This window comes from Talpa occidentalis, unplaced genomic scaffold, assembly GCF_014898055.3.
Source record: "Talpa occidentalis isolate TD23 unplaced genomic scaffold, MPIMG_talOcc4v2.1, whole genome shotgun sequence".
NCBI lineage: Eukaryota > Metazoa > Chordata > Mammalia > Eulipotyphla > Talpidae > Talpa > Talpa occidentalis.
Window position 1 is genome coordinate 78,609,722 of NW_026555331.1, and position 26,341 is coordinate 78,636,062.

Consider the following 26,341-nt stretch of genomic DNA (forward strand, 5'->3'; position numbering starts at 1 on the left):
TCCTACATTGCTGGTGGGAGTGCAAACTGGTCCAACCACTGTGGAAAGCTGTCTGGAGGTTCCTCAGTCTACTAAAATGGAGCTACCATACAATCCAGCAATTCCACTCCTAAGGATCTACCCAAAGGACAAAAAAAAAAAACAGTGATTCAAAAGAGCACCTGTACCTCTATGTTTATTACAGCACTATTTACAATAGATAAAACCTGGAAACAATTTTTTTAATGTTTTTTCAGAATTGATTTCCTCCCACCCTACTAAATTTTAAAGTCCTGGGTGTTTTTCTGAAATTGAGAAAATTTTAAACCATTGTTACTCATTTTCAAGGTCAAATGTTAATTGAATCATCTTAGGCATGTGTACAGAATTTTATTTATTTAATAAGAACCACAGGGATACCTACACTGAAGAGTATCCCAGGGAAATGCTAGAGGACAGCGTCAGATATATTTTTAAATGGACTGTTTCTTTCTTACTAAAAAATTCCAGTAATTCCACAAAGGATATTTGCAAATACCTGAAAGTTTCTGAAAACATTCAAGTAATTGCATTATCAAATCCAATTGAATACTTGAAATAGTAAGAAGTGATGTATCCATTAAGGATTTGTTATTTAGACATATCTAGAGAAATTGACAAAAGGAAGAGGAACAGACTTATTATGGCTAATCATTAGACTAACCTGACATGGACATACTTCCTGCATCCCATATGTAGAAATTATGGAAAAAATAAATAAAAAAGTTAAACATATAGGCAGCAGAGAAAAATCTCAAGCATAGGAAATCCAAAACAGAAAGACAACTAACACCCTGGAATCGTGAGGGAAGACATGGGTATAGTTCTGGTCAACTTGAGACTGATGTTTGGTCACCAATAGAGGGACAGTGCAATGAGAAATGTTAGAACCATGTCTACTGTACAGATCCAGAATGCCAAAATGGCTGCTCCAAGAGTGAGAGGGGGGACAGAAAAACACCTTTCACTAACTCAGGGAATTAACGGAAATGTTTGTCTCTGTTAAGGGCTTTGGGTAGGGACAACTCTCTGTGAGATATTGAGACTCAGGTCTGAGTATTTCAAAGCATAACATCTAAATTTATACTGTGTACATGGTACATATATCTCTACGCAGAGAAATCTTGAAGTGAAATCTGCTGGGTATTTGGCAGAAGCAAATTCAAAGCCTTTTATTGGAAACACTTTTGCAACCTAAAGTTTAAAGGATTTCATATAAAATAACTTTTGCTTAAAATGAGTTCAAAATAAAAAATTACCACATAAGGAAATATTTCACTATGAGGAAGGAGTAATAATTGATTCGTTCCTCAAGTACTTAAGCTAAAAGGTAGGCTGAAGATTATAAAATAAACATATTAAAGTAAATGCTTATTAAATAAAAATAGAAATTATAAAGAACCAAATAAAACTTCTAGAAATGAAAAATAACTATTTTAAGGAAAATTTTAAGGTTAAAGCATAATGTTAAATATAACTGCAAAGAGAATCAGTAACCTGAATGATAGATCTAAGGAAATCACAAAAATGTGGCGCAAAATTTGAAAACATAGAAAACATGTGAAAGAGGTGAAGAGGTATAGAAAATCAAAAAGAGAATTCAGTGAGCATGTAGCAGGAGTTCTAGGAAGAAAGAATTGAGAGAGGGAAGAAACAATGACTAAAATGTCAGGAATCACAAGCCCTGAGCAAGATCAATAAAAACAAAATCCCTACTAAAGTCTTTTTTTGTTTTGTTTTGTAAAATTGGTGAATCTGAAAGATAGATAATTCTTAAAATCAACCAAGATTTTAAAATGGCAAATTTTTCTATGTAGGAATGATAAGTAAGCTGGCAATATTTCTAGCATCAACAAAAATAGAGGAGAGAAGAGGATTTCTCTATTTTCTGAAAATGGTAACTATTAACATAGAATTCTAAGTCAACTAAACAATAAAAAAATAAGAGCATCTAAGATGAGTCCGTGACTTGGTTATTGTGAGTAAGGCTGCTGTGAACAAAGGAGAGCTTTGGTCTTTTCATATTAGTGCTATACCTAGTATTGCTGGATCTTATGGTATTTCCATTTTGGTTTTTCAAAGACATCTCCACACTGTTCCATAGAGACTGTACCAATTTACATTCAATAGTGGATGAAAGTTCTTTCTTCTTATCCTTGTCAATATTTCTTGTTTCCAGCCTTTTTGATGTGGATCATTCTTACTGGCGTAAGGAGTTATCTCATGGAGGTTTGGATATGCATTTCTCTTATAATAAATTAAGGTGAGCTTTTTTTTTTCAAGTGTCTTGAAGCCATATGAAAGTCTTTTACTGAGAAGTGTCTATTTAGGTCTCCTGGCCATTATTTGACTGAGTTGTTTCTTTTATAGTTATTAAATTATACAAGTTCCTTGTATGTTTTGGAAATTAACCCCTGTAGATTGCGTGATTTACGAATATCTTCTCCCAGTCCATAGGTCATTGTTTTGGTGGCGATTCCTTTTGTGGTACAAAAGCTTTTTAGTCTGATATAGTCCCATTTATTTATGTTTGCTTTTGTTTCCCTTGCCATTGGAGTTGTGTCTCCAAATACATCTTTGTGGTTGGTGTTCATGATGTAATCTACTCAGCTATTAAAAAATATAAAACAATGCCTTGGGGAACAAAATGGATAAATCTCGAGGTTATTATGATAAGTATAATTAGGCAGAACATGAAAGACACTAGATGGTTTCACCAGTTTGTGGAACATAAGTAACCAAAGAAAACAAACCAGCAAAACAAAACAAAAGTAGTTCTTAGATTATAAAAACTACACTGGTTACCAGAGGTGATAAGTGGGGGAGGTGACACAGGAGAGGATAGAGATGAAAAGATGGTAGGACATTGGCCAAAGAGAATTGGGAGGGTGTGTGAAGCATGTGCACATATGGATGTGTGAAGTTGTACTCCCCAAAATTATAAACTTATGTAACCAATTGTCAAATAAACAAAATTTGAGAAAATAAATTAATAAATAAAATCTACAGAACTTCCCCTGGTGGCGCAGCGGTTGAGTGCTGGGCTTCGAAGCCACCTGCAGCCTCTGCAGTGCCTATTCGATCCCCGGCCACCTGCGAGGGTCCCACATGGCTCACAGACCTCTCCTGCCACCTGCTGCTCCCCTCAGTAGTGTACTTCATCAGTCTACCTATTCTGTTCCCTGCTCTGGCTCTGGTGAATTCTCTCACCCTCCTGCACTTCTGACTGTACCCAGTGCTTGTATAAATAAATCTTTTAAAAAAACCACTACATTATAAACAATAAGGTTAGAAGGCACATTTTCAAACAAGTGAAACTCAGATTGTCCATCAGAAACTGTCACTAAAAGAATCAGAAAGTTCTGGACGGAAGGAATGGAATACTCAAGATACAATGAGTAAAGAATTTTTTTAATGTAATGAAAGTTAACAGTTTTTTAATAAAAAAATATGAAGAATACTTATGATGCTGGGCAGTGATAATAAAGAAACTGGGAGGAGATGATCAATAAATTATGACAGTTATTTGGAAGGAAGGTGAAACTACAAACTTGACTTTTTAAAGCAAACACATGTTCAAAATATACGGGTTAAAAACTAGAACAATAAAAGCAGATGTTTAACTTCTAATCTAAGAGGTGGACAAAAACAAACAAACCCACACTCTATAAATCCATTAAAATGGAAGAAAAGAAGAAAAAGCATGGTTTAAAAAAAAAACACAAGGCAAGATCATCAGAATAAGTTCAAATACAGTCACTATCTACATGTATCAACAAGAATAAATCTCAAAAGGAAAAGGTTGATGCTGAACACTTTTTCATATGCCTGTTGGCCATTTGCATTTCCTCTTTGGAGAAGTTTCTTTTTAGCTCTTCTGGCTATTTTTTGATTGGGCTGTTTACTTTGTTTTTGTTGAGTCTCATCAGCTCTTTGTATGACCAGTCCTTTATCATTAGTGTTGTGTGCAAAATTTTCTCCTAATTTGTGGGGTGTCTCTTTGTTTTGGTTATGGGTGGCAGGGGGAGAAGGGAGTAGGATAAAAACAAGGGTGGTAGGAATTATATGGGGACTATAACCAAGATGAAATTGCATACATTGTTCAACAATGAAAAGTGATGTGAAAAACATATAAAATTTAAAAATTTAAAATAAATTAAAAAATTTAAAAAGTGATTAAAAAAAGGGGAAAAGTTTGAAAGGAAAAAAAAAAGACACAAAATGTATTTAGTGTGTGCTACCAATATGTAAAATTTAATGTAACCAAAATGATATTGTAAATTACAATCATACGCTAGAGAAAGGATAATGGCTACTGCCAGGTAGGAGGGAATGTTGTGGAGTGACAGGGGAGAGTCAGGGAGCATTTTATCATATTCATAATGGTTCATTTTTAAATATAAAAGTTCTTAAGCAAATGTGGCAAATGTTAACAGCTGCTAATTTTAGATTACATATATATTCTATACTTCAAAGTACAAAGTTTAATATTTTTTCAAAAGGAAAGAATTTTTAGATTCTGAACAATGGAAATTGCTCATAAAAATTGCATCTTTTTTCTTTCTACGTAGATTTAAAAATCCTAGCAATTTCTAAACTACAGCAGAGAACCTACAAAATGTGTTTTCTCTAATTTTTCTTACCAGAGTGTCCTTTGTGATGTTTCTGCTTGAAGTCCCCAAATTTAAATGTATGTGAGTTACTTGCATTTTTAATGATTACAGCTCTTAATCAGTGCCACCTGTATGTGAGATTTACAGAGATTCTCCAGATCAGGACAGTTCTATCTAGTAGAACTGCAACAGGGTGGTCCCCAGGAAAGGGGGAGGTTCCCTGCCCCACCCAAGGGAGGGTGGAGCTGAGCAGGAAGAGGAGAAGCTGCAGAAGAGACTGAGGAAGGAAGCAGAATGGAGCCAGGAGACCTGCAGGAGGCGCATGGAGCCTAGAGACGTGAAGAAACTGAGCTTGTCTTTTGGTCGTGGACTGGGTGACACAGATGTGGGTGAGACCCGTGGGGAGGTGACAATGGCAGCTTTTATCTGGATGTTGATTTTGCTCTTTTCCTTCCGGGCTTGTCCGGTTGTTTGTGACCCTTTTCTGTGGGTCCCCACTGGAAGATGTTTTAAACTTGTGGCAGGTTTTGGGGCCTTGCTCTGGGCCGACCCCATATGGATGGAGTTTTACCCACGAGGGGACGGGTAACTTTGGGTGCTTCATTTAGAAACTAGACTCTTTGCCTTACCTGTATTGTTTCCTAGTTTTTATTAAAGTTCCTTCCCATTAAAGTGTCATATGTTTTGTGTTGATGCGGCGGATGGCAGAACCCATTTAGAATAGGCAGGTTTGCGGGGTTTGGGCTGCCCCTCTCCTTGTCCTATAACAGAACTATAATCTGAATCACAAATGTGAGTCACATACACAATTTAAAGAATTTTAGTATCCATGTATTTTTTTTTAGCATTTTAAAAGGACAGGTTGATTAGGAAAAGGAGAGAGACACCTGTATTGTCCCAGGCACTCAGGGGTGGGGTGGGAGCCTCTAGCATCCATATTTTAAGAATAAAAAGGAATATGTGAAATTAATTTTAATAACATATTCCACTTGACCTCATACACCCAAAATATCATTTCAACATGTTAGTAAGGTCAGAATTAATAAGCTAATTTGCATTTGTGTGGATTTTACATTCACAGCATAGTTCAATTCACACTAGTGGAATTTCAGATGTCAATACCCACACAGATCTATGTATCATATTGGACTTTGTAGCTCTAAGTAATAAAAATGGTCCCATTCAAGGTGTATACTTACTAGGTGTCTATCCCAGGCCCAGCATGCTTCATAGTATCATAATTAGTACTTTAATAACCTTGTGAGAAACCTAAAGGAAGCAAGTCTCAGAAATCAGAGTGCTTGCCCAGCACACATAGCTGGCTAGTTAGGGTTGGAATTGAATCTGGCCAGTGTGACAGCCCAACCACCATGATCAATGGCTGCCTATCAGCAGAGACAGTCTCCCAGTCAATCTTCCCTGACCATTGTTTCTATACTAGCAGAACATCTCAAATCTTATTCTTTCTAGACATTTGGGTTTTCTGTTGGGGAGATGCTTTATCTGGGCCCTTCTCTTATCAAGGGGCTGGGAAATGGAATCTAATATTGGTTTGATTCAGAATCCCTTCAAAATGAGGTAAAATTCACAAAAGAGGTAACTTGTAATATAAAGGAAAAGGCTGGTAGACTCCAGCTCAGCAAGCTGTAGCCACCTTCATCCTTTTGTCTAAATCCATTGTTCGACTATTTGACAAACTTCTATTTCTATCCTCTCCATAAAAGTCTCCCTAGTTGAGGAAGTCATGCACCTTTCATAGTTTCATAATAAACTGGAGGTGAGTACTAGTACAGAATCAAAGGAAATAAAACTCCAGTTGCTGCGGCTGCCAGGGTTGCCTCTGAACATGGCTTATATAATATTTCATCTGTGCTGACACCTTTCACTCTCAATTATTTGGCTGCTGTCAAAACAAATCAATCAAATTATAGCACTGTGTCTTCATGTTACCATTCCATTGTAAGTTAGCGACATTAGCTTTGAAATATATGGAAGTATAAATTTTATCTCTATTATTTATTTAATGCAACTTTCTCCCATGTGAGTTATTTTCCAAACACAACAAACTCAAATTATCTTATGTCAAATGTTGAATATATATATGTTCTGCTAAGAATTTCTAAAACAGTGGCACACAGGGGAACCAACATGCATCCGGATATGTTAATGAGCTTGAATATTTATGCTAATCTTAATCCAGTGACAAATGGCAAACAGACCAAGGTTTGTTTTTCTTCTTTAATTTTCATTTTGGTTATAAAGTGGCGAGCACAGCTAGTTAATATGAATTTGACAAGTTGCCACTAACCCAAAGATAAGGTTAACATGGAAACAAAAGTTTTTCAGAGATAAATTTTATTTACAATAAGACTTAACTCTCCAAAATATATTATTTTTAAAAATTAAAATTACATTATCTAACCTATATTTTTCTCGAGCACAGATATTCTCTTTTATAGCACCAGGGTCGAGCATAACTGCTTTCACTGCCCTGCATGACTGCAGCAGGCATGACCCAAAGTGTTTAAAAAGAAGACAAAGAGGGGGAAAAAAAGATCTCAAACACTTCATTTTGATCTTTTAAGACTACAACTACATTTTAAAATAATATACTGAAATCAATCAAGTTACTTTTCAGCAAAAAGAGCAAACACTGTTGAAGCTTTTATGTACAAGCTCTTAAAATAGCTTCTTTATACATGGAAACTTGGCATGTCTTTAGGAGATAAAAGGCAAACTGACAGATACATTTTTTTTGGGCTCCTACTTGTTGCACTCCAACTATATAACGGGTAAGCCACAATTGAAAGTTCTAATGTGAATGTGTAGATTCTGCCCAGTGAAAGAGAATCTAAAAATAGAGGGTCACGCAAGTGCTGCTTAAGTCATTGCAGCACAATCATACGTGATGGGAATTCTTCAGTCTCTGTCATCCCTGCATCCTCTTTTTTATTTTTCATTTATTTATTTACGCATCCAAGAAAGGGGGTATAGGCCAGATGTATGGGCGAGCAGGTGGTGAGAGGATTCACCAGAGACAGAGTAGGGAACAGAACAGGCAGACTGACTGAAATACACTGCTGAGGGGGGTAGCGGACGAGACTGGAGATATCTGCTGTGCCATGTGGGTAGCTCCTTGGCTGGCCTGGGATCAAATTCGAGCTGCAAAGGTTATGGATAGCTTCACAGTGCTGTGCTTAACCCCTTGTGCCACCAGGGAGGCCCCTTTTCCACATCTTTTTACCCAGAAATTTCTGCCCTCTCAAGCTTTAGTCAGATATGTTGATGATTTCTTCATTAGGATCTCCATCATGAACCTGATTCTAAGTTTTAGATCCATATATTTCCAACTGACTACTGTTATATCTCCATTTAAATTTTCCACAGGAAACTTGGTCAAACTGAACTACGATTCCTCCTTCTTTCTTCTTATCCCTCTACATTTAATCTATCACTTAGTTCTGAGAATCTCTTTTATAAGAATTACACACATTAGAGAAAACAGGATTTTTTAGGAGAGCAGCAGCTCCCGTTCGCTAAGTAATGGACAAAGGGAATTGGACACCATCTCTATTTCCTGTTTCTAATAGCTCCCAGTTCCCTGCCTTCCACACTTCCCTCAGGTACAGGAGTCCCTTTATCTTGTTTCCAGAGGAAAGATAAACAAATCAGCCCAGTTCCCTCTCATCCTTGACAACGGAGTGAGATTGAAAAAAATTTCAGATACAGCCTTTTCCTTTGTTAGGCATCAGTGCCATTCTAGTGGCAGCCATCTTGGAAAAGAGCTCTGATGGCTGACTTGGAGTCTAATCCAGTTTGCACATCCTAGTGTAGACACATCACTAGATTCCATCAAGAGTTCTGATGGATTTACAGCCTTATTATGTGCAAGCTGGGGATCACATTACTTCGCTGCCTTTTGCTTTGAAAATAAATGCTTTGGCTTTGCTTTGACATTTATGTGGCAGCTGGAAACCATTATCCTTTGACAATGCTTTATTCCATTGACAGTATCTCTTAAATACACAGTATACTAGTCATACTTCTCATTCATGTGCCTCCAGTTTAATCCATGCCCCAGTGCCTCAGTGACGCCTGCTTCAAGGATAATGTACTGCAGAACAGTTTTTCAGGTATTTTAAATAAAAACTCTGAAGCCTCAGAGACATAGAGGTTTGAAAAATTGCCAAAGTAAGGCACATCGCAGCAACTTTCCATAACTTCTTTATAGTGGATTTGGTATTATTGTGTGGTGTGTCATGTGCAGCTCTTTTGAATAACGCTACAAATATAAGTTTATGCACAAGCTATTTTTAATATTTGACTTTGTGACAGCAAGCCACATACCAGAGGCTGAGAAATCATTGCTTACTAAAAACCAGTGTCTGCTTTTCTCCTGTCTGTGACAGGTCATATTGCCCTGTCTGTGAGTAGTATTATGCCTCTGCTCTTATGCTCACAACTCCCTTGCAGATGCAACTTTCTTTGTGTGGGCATCACTAGAATAGCGCACAAGTAAATTACAAGAAAAAGTAGTGCACAGGACCACCTACTTGTTTTCTTTTTCATATAGTCCTGTAACTACCACCATGATCAAGATAGAAAATAGTCACATTTGTCCTGCAAATTCCCTTCTGCTTCTTTATATGTAACTTTGCCCTGCAATCCCCCCAACTTTCCCTGGTCACCTCTTTTCTCCTTTTAGTCCCCATAATTTTACCTTTTCTTCAATGTTACATAGTCATACTTTTACATGAGCTCATTTGTTACTTTAAATAGTCTCCAATTGTTTATGTATTTATTATCCACTTTTAGTACTTATTGAATTTTGCATACTTTGAGAAGCTGTTAATGTGTGGTGTTTCAAAGGACCACACTAATAGTCTGTGCAACCTGATGGAATTATAGTCTCAATGTTGGAAGCAATCTTAAAGGTCACCAAAATTAAAAACTCATGAAGTATATCTTTAAAGCAATGACCATTGAACAATGTAGTATCTTATAATAGAGTTTCAATTATGTCCTCCTTCCTCAACTTAGGAATATATTCATTCTCACTGGCAGCAAGCTTGACCAGCCAATTTTCTTGACCAACAGGATGTGAGAGGAATTGATGTGTGCTACTTCTTAGTGGTAGCTTTAAAGGCATTGGGGTTCTGCCATTCTCTTTTCCCTTTTTGATGAAGGAGTCCTGTTCCAGGGTGAGGCTGCTACTTCAGCCTGGATCCTAAAATGAACATGTGCAACATAACCTCTGCTGCCTAAGGCCCATGTGTATTGTGATATTAAGAAAAAAAATTTACCCTATACGGGTGGAAATTTGTATCAGTGTGTTGCTGTTGCTAGCTTTCTAGTGAAAGCTAAAAGATACAAAGCCCTACTATCAGGTTATTCAAGGTTTCTTCATCGAGAATCTGCATGATTAAATTTTCTCAACACTTAGGACTTCTCCCTGGGATACACATCCCCTAAATATTGTGTGGCTTAGTCCCTCATATTCTTTGGGTCTCTGTTCAGTGAAGACACTGATGCTGTTATGTTATATAAGATACTTTCCACCCCCATCCCAAGCACCCATCATGCCTTTCATCTACTTTCCTCTCCACACTAGCATAGAAGTGTCTCCAGTGACTCCATTTTGTTGATTGCTATATTCCAAATCAAGATCATGATCAAATATACTGCAACAGCTCAATATGTACTTGGGCAAATAAATAAACGTATTAAAAAAAAAAACAAACAAAATAAACCTGTTTTCTCTTAAGCTAGTGTGATATATTTTACTATGAAATAATCTTTCCCCTTGACTTATCTAGTTCCAAATCTTTGTGCAGGTTTCTTCTTTTTTTAATAAACAGCTTTTAACTTTTCATTCTTTTTACATTACAAGTTGCTTAGAATCCTTGGAATTACATAGACACAGGTAAGCAAATGCAAACATATACCCATGCAAATATGACAGCATAATCAGTTTTGATTAAATATATTCATCTTTAACATCAGGTTTTTGGATGGACAATTGGCATGTGCAGGAAAGGTAGACAAGGAACTCTACTATGCCCCTTCCTGCTCCTCAAGTCCAATTTCTTGCTACCCCAGACTCCTAATCTTCCCTTCAACAGCAACTGAACTGTTCATAATACCCTGTAGACTCCATTTCCCTCATGCCTTCTCTACACTGAATGCTTTCTTTACTGCTCATGACTTGACTAACTCCTACTAATTATTTGAAATCTATCCATCTTTATGCTTCCCTGTTGGCCGAGGGTTAAGTCTCAGTACTATCACAGCATAGGGCCTGAGCTTGATCCCCGCCCGGAGAGCTACCCCATATATGGCACAGCAGACCTCTCCTATCTCTCCCGCTGCTCCCCTTAGCAATATATTTCAGCATATCTGCCTGTTCTGCTCCTCACTTTGTCTCTGGTGAATCATCTCACCCCCTGCACCTCTAGCCTACACCCCAGTGCTTCGACACATAAATTAATCTTCAAAAAATAAATAAATAGGGCCTGCCCTGGTGGCACAGCAGTTGAGTGCTGGGCTGTGAAGCTGTCCGCAGCCTCTGCAGCACCGGTTCTATGCCCGGCTGCCGGCAAAGGTCCCACATGGCGCGCAGACCTCTCCTGCCCGCCTGCAGCTCCCCTCAGCAGTGTATTTCATCAATTCTGCCTGTTCTGTTCCCGCTCTGGCTCTGATGAATTCTCTCACCCTCCCGCGCTTCTGACTGTACCCAGTGCTTAAATAAAGAAATCTTAAAAAGAAAGAAAGAAAGAAAGAAAGAAAGAAAGAAAGAAAGAAAGAAAGAAAGAAAGAAAGAAAGAAAGAAAGAAAGAAAGAAAGAAAGAAAGAAAGAAAGAAAGAAAGAAAGAAAGAAAGAAAGAAAGAAAGAAAGAAAGAAAGAAAGAAAGAAAGAAAATACATCCATCCATCCTTGCACACTTATTTATGAGTCAAGTCATATCACCAAATCAAGTAAAGATGCCTATCGCAGTGCTTGAATTCTAGGGGCAGAGCTAGACACAACCATATATTATAAATAGGTTATATGCAAATGTCCTTCTCTACAGCACCAGGGCCAAGCATCACATGCTGCTTCCCTAAATGGCTGCCCATCTAGTAAGCATGGCCCAAAGTACTTAAAAAGAAAGAATAGAAAATTTCAATCATTTTTGGGATTGTAAGCCTATATAGAAGGTAACAAGTGTTAAAGACAAAGGAAATAAAGGGGAACAGGAATATGGAGAGGGAGCAAGAGAGGGGGTAGACTTGACACTTTCTGGGGAGAGATGCTCTGACTGAGGGAACAGTCTATGCAAAAACCTTGGGGTAAGAGTATGTTCAAGAAACATCAAGAATATCAGAGTTCTCTTACACCAAAGCTGACTGGATTGCAACAGAGGTTGTGGGGTTAGAAAAAAAAAAAACGCACTAAACTTTAGATATAAGGATTGGACAAAACTTTCCCATGTGGAGCTGACTGAAAGCAAAAGACCAGAAACATTCAGAGTTTCTGAGAGAATTGGATTCCCAAAGAAACTACAAATCTTTAGTTGTAGGGAACTAGCAACACAACAGCTCTCATGCTTCCATATGCCCTCCATGGAACTTATTTTTAGGTAACAGACACAGAAGAATCTCCCAGGGATACAGTTAAGGGATAAGGAGAAGTGTGGCCAAAGGACTTCCCTTGAGATGTCCAACTGAGGAACTTCTCCCTATAAACAGAGGAGGGGCCTTTCACAATATCTGCCTCCTGGCACGTCAGAATATAGATATCCAATTGTGGAATATTCTTACAATACAACTCTGAAATGAAAAGAACTACTGATATACACAACAGCATGGATGAATCTCAAAAACATTATGTTTAGTAAGAAAAGCCAGATATGAAGGAATATCCAGAGCAAGAATCCATTTATATTAAATTCTAGAACAAACCAAGCTAATCTATAGTGACAGAAAGCGGTTGCAGGGTTGCTTGTTGTAGGGCATAAATTGACTACAAAGGGGCATAGGGAATCTTTTGGGGATAACAAAATGTTTTGTGCATTGTTTCCAGTAGACGGAGGTTGCATGGGTGTATATAATTATCAAAATTTGTTGAGCTGAACACTTAAAAGCATGTATTTTATTGCATGTGATGCCTCAGTTAAAACAACAACAACAAAACGTGCAAAAAGGAAACGTAATGTAACTTGCACACGGAATTCCTAACCCCCAGTCTATTCCCACATAATTTATTCTACATCAGACTTTGATTTGGAGAACACTACAGGCAGGAAAACCACACTTAGCCTTGATTTGTCAACTTGCCTTAAAGCTAATTGCTTTTCCATGTTCAAGTTAAGCAGCACTCTTTAATGTATTTTTGGTCATTAATTTAAATGTTATATTTGACTTAACTGGAATGTTCACACTTTGATATAAATCTGCTATGTAGCACATTTATATTCTCCCTTTCTGTTGCCCACAGTGAACACTGGGTCATCCCCAGCCTGGGTGATGAGAACAAGTCACTAACCTGAATTATCTGTCCTATATGTAGACACACCTCAGTTTTGTCATTAACCCCTTTGCTACTTATGGTCACTTGTGCTGAAACTGAATTCATCTACATTTTCTAAATCTCCAAAAAGAAAAAATCCAACACATTTACATGGGTTCCATAATGGGAGCTTCATTGTGCCACATCAAATAATAGTCTAGTTCCCATACCAGGACAATTGCAAATTACAATTTTAGTGCAATTGTAATTGCACTCTATTCCAAAATAAGTAGATTGGAAGACACTGACCCAGGGAGGTACATGCATTGGAAAGATACTTGTACTCTGAGGAAACAAAATGGAGCATGAATGAACCAAAATTATGGGTGAGCCAAGAGTCAACCAATACAGTAGATAAGAGTCACAAGGAGGGAGCAGGAAACCAGCTAGCATTTACCCTGGAAATGAGGATTGATGCTGGTTGCTCAGAGAGGAAAATTAAGTCTCTGAAGCATAGTGGGTCACACTGGATTCTCTCATTCCACCATCTCTGAGTCTGGGTTGCAGGACCATACCTAGGATTCTTTAATGTCTGTAATTCCTTATTCTTGCCTGTTTCCTTTCCAGAATACCCCATCATTGATGAGACAGGAGTCCATCTTTTTCTTGTATGGAAGAATCTGAGGACAAAGGGGAAAAAAAAACCCAGGCCATGCAGACAAGAGTTTTCAGCAGGACAAGATGGTGTCTTTTAGTAATACAAGGAATTTTCTGGGTAAAATCTGAGGGTAAAGTTTCCAGTTGTGCCCCAATTATGCAAGAGATCACCTCTTGGCCTAAAGGTGACTGTCCTAAATAAGCAAAAATGTTCCTAAATAAGTTATTCTTTTCAGTCATTTTCCTCATTTAGTGACCTGGGCCTGAGGTGGCAATGTAGATGAGGAAAATGAATAAGGACACTTATCAATAACATGGCTCTCCATCATCCTAGAAGTCTCAGAATCTGGAGGGGTTGATGGACATGGTGGGGGAAACACCCAATGAATTCTGAAAATGCTCCCTTGGCCAGCCTTTCTTTAATGTACATAAGAATTACCAGAGAATCTTAAAAATAAAAATTCAATGTGTTGTGGTTAAATCCTAAGATTCTGCATTTCTAACAAGCTCCCATAAAATGTTCCTGATTTGGGGACCAAGTTTATAGAGGGAGATTTTGATGGGATACCAGGAGAGAAAAGTCAGCCTCAGTGTAACATCCTGCCATTAGTGCTCACTAAAATACATGCCTGAATCATGGCCTCTGAGGCTCTGAGAGCAATTTCATGTCATTTGATAGGGAGCATAAATGAACTCTCAGCCCAGTTAGTAAAGAGGAAAGTACTTGAGAACTTATCCACAAAATCCAAACCATTAAGACACTGATATCAGTAATTTTTTTTTTTAATGGGACAATTTGCAAGTTTTGAGCTAGAAGAATAGATAGGTTATAGAACTTGGCAGGAAGACTGGAGAATGTCAGAGATAATTCCAGCTGGAAGACTTGTTTCTTGAGTAAAACCTTAACAATTCACAAAGGAGATATTGTAGCTCATTTACAAGATCACTACCCCAGAGAGAAGATCACACTGGAAGATACCAAGGACTGGCCCAGTCTCACAACTGGCCAGGACCTCTGCAAATGATTTTGTGGGTTCCTAGTCCTCCACCCATCAGCCCCTTCTCATATCACTATCTTCTGTGAGATGACCTGGGAAGCTGCTGAGTTATAGTCAACGCCTAGAGATTGTTGAGGGCTATATAAGGTCCCTACAGGCAGCGAGATCATTCTTTGGTCTGCTACTGACAAAGTGTCTGACTGCCATTTTCTTTCAGGTAGAGGATCTAGTTTCTGGGCATCTTGGAGACAGGAAGCATTTACCTGATTACAATCTTCTCAACTTCTTGCAGGGTCACCAACTCTTTCAGTTGTCCTGATGTTGTTCTAGCAGTGGAAGTCTTATGTCTTGGGAAAGCTCTCATTTCCAAAAAACCAGGATAGTTGGTCACTTTGCAGACTAGTGAGTTCTGGGTGAAGAAATCTTGTCAAAGATATGAAAGGAAAGGAAATGCCCAAGGTAATTGGAAACTGAGCTCTTCTGAATCTTAACAATGATTTAGGAATTGGGATTCATTCATAAAAACATTAAAGAAAGAGTTGGGTAGGGCAGGGTCAGTATTTTTTATTTTTTAAGATTTATTTATTTATTTATGCAAGAACTGGGGTATAGGTCAGATGCGTAGGAGGGTGAGAGGATACACCAGAGACAGAGTGGGAAACAGAACCGGCAGATTGACTGAAATACACTGCTGAGGGGAGCAGAGGGCGAGACAGGAGAGGTCTGCTGTGCCACGTGGGACCCTCGCTGGCTGGCCAGGATGGAACCGGTGCTGCAGAGGCTGTGGACAGCTTCACAGCGCTGTGCTCAACTGCCTGAGCCACCAGGGAAGGCCCAAGGAGTATTAAGACTAATTAGGAGGAGTTAGTTTTTGGTAACTGACTGACTTGCAATTGGAAGGTATTTTTTTTTTAATTTAATTTAAATTTTTTAAATTTTAAAATTTAAATGTTTTATTATTTTTATTTTATTATTTATGTATACAAGAACTGGGGTGCAGGCCAGAGGTGTGGGGGGTGAGAGGATTTACCAGAGACAGAGTAGAGAGCAGAACAGGTGGATCCACTGAAATACACTGCTAAGGGGAGAAGCTGGTTAGATAGGAGAGGTCTGCTGCAGCATATGTGGGTTAGATCCCTGGCCAGGGATTGAACTCATGTCACAGTGGCTGGCAATAGTGCTGAAATTTTAACCCCTGTGCCATCGGGGAGGCCCCAATTTTTTTTTTAAGATTTATTTATTATTTATATAAGCACTGGGTACAGTCAGAAGCGTGGGAGGATGAGAGAATTCACCAGAGCCAGAGCGGGGAGCAGAACAGGCAGACCAATGAAGTACACTGCTGAGGGGAGCAGCAGGCACTAAAGGAGAGGTCTGCGTGCCATGCAGGATCCCCACAGGTGGCCGGGGATCGAACCAATTCTGCAGAGGCCGCAGGCAGCTTCACAGCCCAGTGCTCAACTGCTGTGCCACCAGGGAGGCCCCCCCAGTATTTTTTTTTTAATGACCTCACCACCACTCCTCCAGAATCATTAAAATTTCAAAAATGGAGACAAAGGAAGAAATGTTTCCTTGTGATTGTCTAGTAGACAAGAACTTGACCATCAAATCCAATACACTTCTGAAAATAAGGCTGATAGAGAATTGTGTGAGTGGTACCAAGGGTTAAAAAAGAGCTAGTAGTCTTACCACACCTCCTTAATTAGTACACAAATCTTAAGACTCATTTTCTAAAACCAAAGGTACTAAAAAGGAAAAAATTCCAAACTACGAACTAACACTAAATTTACAAAAATAAAAAAGAGAGAGAGAAAAATCTTGATGGAAATCCACATAAAACCAATCACCAATTTTAAACCTTTAAAATAGCCAGGTACTAAAATCCTAGGAGTACAACCATAACACAGATATAACAAGCCTGTTTTTGGGACTCTAAATTTGGTGTCCATCATAACTAAGCAGAATTAATTCATGAACTAGGAGCTCTGTGAGCTTATGTTTATTTATAAAATTCAATATTCCCATAAGTGCAAATGTTCCAAATGGAAGGTTACATTTTGAGAATGCCCATTTCTTCATTAAGATTTCATCATCTACCTATATTAAAAAACCTCTCCCTATACTTTTGGTGTTTTGCTTTCACCTTGCTTATTCCTGCCTTATTTGCTTTGTCTTGAGATCCTGGCTTCCAAGGAACCCTCAAATTTGAAATGAGCAAAGTTTGTGCATTAGTGTGTCCGATTTATGAAAGGCAGGTTTCTTGGCACAATTTAATGGTATACAAAAGACTTTGTTTTAAACATTGAAGTGAAAGTCAAGAAGTGGTGACAATGGGCTTGGCTAGTAAAACATACAGGGTGTAAATAAGTTTGGGTCAAGTGTTAACCAGCTCTTACATGGCCCATTTCTTATTCTGTAGACTCACACTTCAACCAATTTAAGTAATAGGGAGCCCTAACTTTTGATCAACTAAAAAAGTACTTTAATTTGTTATTATAATAACATTCCTAATCAAATTCTCACTCGACAAAAACAAATTGTTATCATTTTATCATTGGAGAAAATGAACATGTCTGATCAGCCCAGAATATATCTGTTTTCTTTTCATTAGGTATCCTAACCATATTCAGGCCATTTTCCACCATAATAATTCTTCCTCTGACAGAGTCTTTTGTAAATCTGTGTTACTAAATCTTTTTTTAAAAAGTAAAATCCCTAGTAATAACAAGAGAATGACCTTACTTAAGTAAAATTAGAGTCCAACTCTTGTCACATGCTTACATAATAATAAAGGCTCAAATACAGGCCTATTTTTCTCATTGCAAAATATGACCATAATATAATTTTTGAGAATGATAACAAAAATATACTTATCAAGCAAAATAATAATTAAATTACCCCAAATGATACCATGTATTTGAGATGTTCCAACCACTTCACACACAGACCAGTAATGGCTAACCTTTTTTGCAGCTGGTTAAATTGAACAGTTCATGAGATTATAACCCATCCTCAAATAATTGCACAGTAATTTTACATCTAAGTTTTTGATGTGTCTCCCTATGTTGCTCAAAATGCTTCCAGAAGACCTGAAAGATTTCAAATCAATGTTAGAAAATGAGGGCTGATAAAATCTATGGTTTGAGAAAGTTTAGGATTCACAGAAAACTTGAAACTTTGAGCCCCTGCATAAACTTTCCATATTCTTCATGGTGGCACCAACTCTGAACCATATGGAACACTCAACACACTTATTACTTCAGAGAACACTGGCCAGTGGGCAGCACCCTATCATGCCACAAGGACATATGGGTTACCTTGTAGATTTTGCAATGGCAGAGTCATAATGCCTCCAGCTGCAGCTGCTGCGACCAGCCCTTGGATGTTGGTGAGATTTGCAGTAGGCAGTGTGAGGACCAGTCCTTGCTGCCCTCCTAGCTGTCCAGCCATGTTGAAGGGGATGAGGATGGGCTGGTTGAGGGCTGGCGTGCCTCCCGGCATCACACCGGCTACAGCAGAGGCTAACTGCTGTGCCGTCAGAAGTGGCTGCAAGAAACAGATGATCTTAGCTTACTTTCCAGTAGAACCAAGACATGGGCTTTAAAAGCATTTTTTCTCTTCCACTTAAGCAGGTTCAGGCTGTTGACCAAGTAGCAAAGTCACATAGTTTATTCCAGAAAAAAAGAGATTGGTAGAAAAGAGAAATTGAAATTACACATTGTTTTTTTTTTTTTTTTTTTTTTAATTTCATTTGGTTTGAACTTCTTCTGAGGAGTTCAAATATCTTTATAATTAATATCCCACCCTTAAATATTATTATTCCAATGAATTTTCACTTGATCCCTCCTTATATATTTGAAATTCTCTGATATTTAATGATGTTGTTCCAGAAAACTTCACTGGGATCAGCGGGATTTCAATGGGTCAAAAATAATGATGAAATACTCTTTTCATGTGTTAAATGAGCAAAAAAAAATTTATTCAAAACTGGTAAGTCTGTAGAGACATCATTATTTGGATTCAGGACATGAACACTGGTATACACATTTTGGAAAACAATTTGGAAATCCATATCAAAAGCTATAAAATATTTATCCTTTTGACTTAAAATATATTCCTGGGATTTAAAAAGAAAAAATAATGCACAAAAGTAGCATAATGTACCAAACTACTTTTCAACATTTAAGAAATGTTACATTATTAAACTTGGTTAGCTGTTACACAGCTTTTACAACAGATCATTGAGTACTCTTTAGAAAAATGGTAAATGTTTATATGGAATACATAAAATAATCTGAACGATAACTAAGCAAACATTGTATATATACATTATGTCTATTATATCTTTGTTTAGTTAAAATGACATTAAAAACATATTATGTCCACTATTTTATCCAATGGCTACTCTTTGAAATGGGAACACAGCCTCACAGGTGTGCTCTGCTGGCACTAGATATATTTGAACGCGGGTGTGGAGTCTTCATCAGGAAGACAGTGTGGATTCTACTCTGGCCAGGCCAAATGATCAGAAGGGTCACTGACCTTAGACTCCTTGGTCCAGAACTTTCCCTGCACCTCTCTAGGAGTATGTGGTACACAGTTCCATGTCCATTTTTCTGCTAGAGGAACCAGTACAAAACTCTTACTGTACTGAGGTTTCATTTTTTTTTTTTTTCACACAGCAAGATTTTATAAAATAAGTAAAGGTAATTAAATAAAGGACTAGAACAAAGACAGATACATAGAGTCTAGGCAATATCTAATGATGCTGAACTTGTATTAACTCTATTATTCTAACCAACAGATATAGAGAGGTAGGTAACTGGCCCAAAGACCCCTCTCTGGTGAGGGTGGGGCTTCAAGGCCAGGCACGTTGCTCCAGATCCTATCTTCAACCCTTTTCTCATCATCTGGAACATATTTAGAGAAGAGGGGCTGCTTTATTTGAAGAATAGGGGCATGCTGAGCCCACTCGCTGGCCACCCCCTGTTGTCGATCCTGAAGGCCCGTTCTGTGGAATTCTGAAGGAAAGCTGGATTCTGTGCAGCCTAGTTTTAGAGCCACGGCTCTAGACTCCATGGGCCTGGCTCCTATGCACATGTTGGACTGCACTGAATACACCCAAAGCAAATACGCCTTTCTTTTAAGAAAACTTACTCAAAAGCACAAATAACACATTTTTTTTAGGAATAAGTACAGAAGCATAAGCCAGTCCTCAGATTACATATGTTCCCAGTCATATCATGACAAAGGAAAGGCAAATGGAAAGTCCTCAGACTGTATATAGACCACAAATTCAGGATTTGGGGCCTGTGACTTTTTTTTTTTAATTTAATTTGTGGGTTTAAAGAGGACATGTACTCAGCAGTTTGTCACAGTAGCAACCACTTCTCACTATCTGGGTCTGTCTTTCTGCTCATTTATCCTGGAGGTATTAGATTTCACAAAATCACTCTCTCTCTCTCACACACACACACACACACACATACACACGCACATGCACACGCACACACACACGTTACAAAGTTGAAATTAGAAAGAAGTCAATTTTCAAGATATAGAAAAACTACAGGCTTTCGTTTGGAGGCAGACATCTCCCTGGCTTTTAGTCCTGGAGGTCAGAGGCATTTGATGTTGGGACTTTTTGGTCAGAGGTCATAGAGACACTTGGCGACAGATGAAACAAAAAAGTCAGGGTAAACCCAAGATCGAAACTTGGGTTTTGTAGCCTTGAATTGGAGAACCCTCAAAGTGCTGACAATGATTCATTCCTGGGAACAACAATGACATCTGAAGAGAGTGACTTGAACATCAGCTTCCTTTTCTATGAAGCAGGGTGAACACAAAAGCTTTACACAAAATGACAGAGGCTAAAAAATAAAAAAGATAAAAAAAATTCCAACCTTTTATAATTGTGTTCTATATCTCCATATACCATACCAGGCTGCAAAAAACAAATATAGGCCTTTAAAAAAATAATGAATGTATTTCTTTATTAATGCAGCAGCTGTATGTGATGTACAGTATTGTCAAACCCAATAAGCTGAACTTGCATTAAAATTGCATTAACTTTTTTATATTAAATCACATCTTGTATTTCAAAAATGGCTATAGTAAGGTTGAAATAACTTAATTTTCTTCACACTCCAGTCATTAAAGTTTTACTTTGTAGAAAACTGCATGGTAACCAACAGCACAATTGTAATGGGTTTTAAGAAGAAAAAAGTTTCCAAATGATTAAAACCAACATTACCTTTAAAAAAAGGAAGAGAGTTCTGCAAACACATTTTTTCTTGGTGGTACTTAATAAATAATGCAATGATACAGCTTCCCATACACAAATTTATCATCATCTTGGCTCTGTTGGAGTTAATTAATTAGATTTAACTCATCATTATTTGTTTGGCTATATATCTGGTTAAACTACCCTAATTGCAACCTACTGGACAGCAGGTGAGAGATACTGACCTGTGGCCCGACCGGGAATGGGGGGTGGGTCTGATTGGCCTGCTGTTGTTCAGGAGTGCCTGGGTCTGATAATGCTGGGTTTCCTCTGGCCCCTGGAATTCAAAATAGAGGTGGTCTCTTAATATAAGTTCCAGTCCAGGAAGTGCACATGATCCCATTTTCCAGAGATGTCGCATAACATTAAGGCACAGATGAAATGCCAGAGTAGTTTATCAATAACTCCAGTGCTCAAATCACTTGTCAACTGCATAAATTATGCTAACAGACATTCAGGATGGCTAAAGTCATTCCGGGAGATAGAAGGCTATGACAGCAGGGAAAGTGACACCATCATCCGTCCCACTAATAGGCTTGCATTATACATCAGTTTGCATGGGGTGCATCGTAGGTGTGGGAAACTGCATCCTTTATGCATGGGAAGTAATTTCCCAGAGCCAGAGAAAGCATGATCTCAGACATGACCAAGTACATCTATATTATCCCTTAATACAGTTTTATCCCTTTAAGCCATTTGCTTCAGACTTACGTGCTTTCCTAAAAACAAAACCCTTTTTTCAATGTCACCTAATGTGATGTCCTAAAAAAGAATATGGACCTACTTAAGCAAATTTCCTGGGCACTAACTGAAACAGCCCCCCCCCCCCCCAGTAATCCCAGGGAGTCTTATTGTGCTTAGAACACAACTTACTTCTGTCCCTGGAATCCTGTTGGATGCCACAGGATGGAAAATGGCACATCATCAAAACAACGAATGTTTCAAACCTTCTTAAACATAGTTTCTCTCTGTGTGTGCTATGCACTTTCTTTTAGGACAAATTTTAGCAGGTAAGATAGTGGTAATAACAATGAATGGGAATATTTAAACAAATAACGTTAGCAGCAATTATGGGGGGGCTTTTAGTTGTTATATTTGTCTTCTTGGTGGTTAAAATCCAATTTCAAACTATCCTTAATAAGATCCTCCTTCCTGATATTTGTCCTGTGAATAGCAAGCGCAAGACAATTCAAATCCTCTTTACTGGCAGGCTGTGGACGACCAAGAAAAAAAGATGATTCTGTCACACTTATAAATTTTAAAGAAGGTATTATTGGCTCATTTAAAACAAATTCTTCTATATATTCTCCAAAGGGACAGACTTATAAATAATGGAAATGTGGAAAAAATACTTCAGCACATTAAGCTACAAATAAAATTGACTGCTACATATTATTCAATTGACTTCTATCTCCACAGCGATGTGTCAATCATAACAGGATTTTATAATAGGATTAAGCAATAAATGTGCAAAACCATTATGCAGAAATCTCAAAATCTGATTAATTTGTAATATTTTTTGGTGCAGAAAGTCAGGAATGGACATTGCTTGGGGAATACTTACAAGCATTCTATTGAAATTTCTAAATTGATTTGGAACAAACTAATAAAAACACAGACTTGCTGACATTTTATAAAGTGAATTCTGTCAAAATATGTTTGGCATTTTAATGATCTCTGTCACTTAATAACAAGGGTAAGATGACCCATCAGAAGATGCCAACAATATCCCCATAATGTGCAGGAGACCATTCTAAATTTTTTATGTAGGGTTTACTTATTATGCTCAAGTAGCAAGGCCCTCTAAGCTGGGAGTGCATGATGTAGTGTAAACCTCACAATTGCTATTCTTATGCACCCAAGTCCTATTCTGTCTTAAAATTCTCAACAAAGCTTGGTGTTCTTTCATAGAGCTACCTAGATCCCAGGTGATGCTTTGGGTTCAACATCCAGGCTAGCTAAATTCGCGAATGGTTAAAAATCCACTTGACTGTAGTGTTTGCAATGGTTTAAAATTTTTGGTTATTTCCCCATATTTATCAGGAACAGATTTTTATACCAGACTCTGAAAAAAAAAAAGAGTTTTACAATTCAGAGAAAAAGAAAAAAAATAAACTACTTTCACACAATTAAAGTATATGTATTGAGTATTTCTATACCATGCCAGCCCTTCTGTCTCCTATTTCTTCATGTCCCAGGCTCAATTTTGGACTCTATTCCTAATGACAGATCAATGCAATGTTTAGGATGCGTCCCAAGCAGTCACTGTGTCAACAAATTGGTGTTTGTTTTTTGTAACTCTACACAGATTGCATTTGCTTACATTTTATTCCTGGTGCTTGACACCCTCACCAGCACACAGCAGTGTGTTTTGAAGCTGGTTATTCAGCTTCAGAGCAGTACAGGGCAATTCCACACAATTTCACGTGGAAAATGAAGTCTTTCACAGGCTCTAGAGGAGATTATGTATGCTTTCCTGCCTGGATCAAAAAGTAATGTTTCTTCTTAATGCGCATCTCCATGTTCCCCAAACACATGGATCAGGTTTAACTTGTGGGGCCATAAACCAATTTGTCTGGTGGTAAAGCAGCTTCCAAATCAGGGGCCTTCTCAGAGCAGAGGGGGGAGTCAGGCAGTCAGGATGCACCAATGATGTCGGGGAAGGGTTTCAGGGAGATTTGAAACAGTGCTTAGCCTACGTTAGCAGAGAATTTGAATTTCATGTCCATGGGAACCGACGTGGAACTACAAACTTAAATGGGTTGGCCATGTTCCTCGTGATCACAATCCTGGGAAACATGTTACCTCTCTGGAGACTGAGACGTCCAGAGCTGTCTGCAGCCTGTTCTGAATTTAATAGTCTGTGCTTCACAAGCAGCAACTGAAGCTGTAGTAGGATAGGAGCTCTTTGCTGGTCCTTCATTTTGTACCCTGCCTCTAATGTAGACATTTCACTTTCATTGATTGAATATTCACTCAATAGAAGTAAAAGTTTGGCTTTTAATTAAGGAATGACATGATTCCTTTAAGCTAGGCTTTCACTTGACTGTTTACAATTGTTTAGTATAAACCATGGAAATATTTTTATATTATTAGCTTATTGGAAAATTCTACATCCATTTGGATATTAAATGCAGTTTGATGCACAAGTTAAAATTAAAGACTCAAACTTTAACTCTGGTTGGTTTAAATGTAGCTCCGTCGATTAACAAGGTATGTGAACTCGGGGAGTTTATTTTCCAAATTTTTTATGCATTGACTTCCTCTTATGAAAGCTAGAGTTGTTATTGTGCAGATTCAAGTAGCAAACATATTTGTGGAATTTCTCTTACAACGTAAGTGTTAATTCTATTTATTGTTAGTTGATAAGATCTAATTTATATCTTACATGACATTTAACAATATTTAATTGGCCCTGATATTCACCACCTGAAGTTGCCACTGTACATAGTCCCACTCCTTCATATTTAGTCCACATGCCCTCACAGCACCTTATTTGAATGCTTGGGTCTGAACTGAAGAGCTGGATTTTTAAGAGCATAGAACCAAGGCATTTACATAGCAAACTACCTTTAGTTCATGCTTACATGAAAGGAATTATGGCACAAAGACACTGGCAACAATCTAGCAAATTCTCACCCTGGGCATTGGCTTCAGCCAGTATTTCTTACCCAAGCTCCTGAGTCAGAATGATTTGTGGAGCTTCTCTGACCACAGAGGTTCACCTCCCTCGGGAGGCTACTGACAGAACATCTACCTGGTGCTTCTCATGTATGTTTTATAAAGCTGCTGGTAATTGAAGACCACAGGGAGAAAACAGTGGCTTCCATACTGTCTAGGAAGTTGAAATCCCCATAGACAGTTTCATGAATAGCACATGGTCCATCAGCCTGCATTATCCGCTTCAACTTTCTAGTTTCTTCGCTTAGAACATGCTTCCGTCAAAATCCTGCTGGCTTCTAGATTTGCAAGGGGAAGAACCATCTCAAATACATCTATTTTGTAATTATGATTTGTTTACAGAAAATTCAAGAAGTGTTAAAACTTTTTTTGCAAGGATCATAATATAAACCTAATACAATTATATTTTAGGAGTCGATTTTTTGCAAATATAGGGAATCTTGATAGAAATCTGTTATGGAAAAGATAAGTCATAAATGATGATACTGAAATATTGATTGGGAATTTGGCTGATACACTAGGATAAAACTGTATTATGGAATAATGGAAACAAAATTATATTAATTTCAGATGTACAACAGATGATTTCATATTTGTATTTTTGCAAGATGATCACTGTGATAACTCTAGTTAATTTTTTTTTCCACTGAATACTTTAAGATCTACTCTCTTAGCAGCTATTGAATAGGCAACAATATTACTAACTATAGTTGTTATGCTGTGCATTTCAACTCTGTGATTTATCTATTTTATAACTGTAAATTTGTACCTTTTGACCTTAGTGAGGAGAAGGTGACCCATTACTAAGCTTCTAACCATCACGAATCTGTTCTCTGTATCTGTATATTTCATACACAAATGAGATCATATGGTATTTGTCTTCTCTGATTTATTTCACATAGTATAATGCCTTCAAGGTCTATCGAAATAGCAAATGGCAAGGATTCCTCCTTTTTTATAGCTGAATAGTATTCCTTTGTGTGTGTTTGTGTACATCACATCTTCATCTATTTATCTATTGATGGATACTTAGTTTGTTTCCATCTCTCAGTTATTGTAAAAAAAAAAATTCTGCAGTAAACATAGGAGTGCATGTATCTTTTTGAATGAGTATTTTTTGTTCTCTTTGAATTAATACCCAGAAATGGGATTACTGGGTCATATGGTATTTCTATTTTTAATTTTTTAAAGAATCCCCACACTGTTTTCCAACTAATATTCCACCAACAGTGCACAAGGGTTCCCTTCATATCCTCTCCAACACTTGTCATTTCTTGTCTTTATGATCATAATCACTCTAATAGGTGTGAGGTAATATCTCGTTATTGTTTGGATTTGCATTTCTCTTGTGATTAGTGACATGGAGTATCTTCTCATGTACCTGTTGCTATCTATATACCTTTTATAGAAAAATGTCTATTCAGATCCTCTGCCCATTTTTTTCCACTTGCTTTTTTGTTACTGAGTTATTAAAATTTATTTTTAATTGTCAAAATGCCTGTTTGTCAGAACATTGGTTCATTCATCATCATCATTCCAGTGTTGGGACACATTTGAAATCTGCTAAGGTGCCTGTAAATCTCTCTGCTCTGGAGGGATCGGA

The 26,341-nt window shown here is 37.7% G+C and overlaps 1 protein-coding gene across 2 annotated transcripts in view; it reads right to left on the reverse strand.

Moving 5' to 3' along the window:
- Positions 1-26,341, reverse strand: part of POU6F2 (POU class 6 homeobox 2) — a 526,248-nt gene that overhangs the window by 250,047 nt on the left and 249,860 nt on the right. For both annotated transcript variants that reach the window (XM_037507267.1, XM_037507275.1), the window contains 2 exons: positions 21,243-21,334; positions 18,092-18,320 (listed from right to left, as the gene is read on the reverse strand). In XM_037507267.1, the coding sequence (XP_037363164.1) occupies positions 18,092-18,320; positions 21,243-21,334 (321 nt within the window). The remainder of the gene's footprint in view (positions 1-18,091; positions 18,321-21,242; positions 21,335-26,341) is intronic.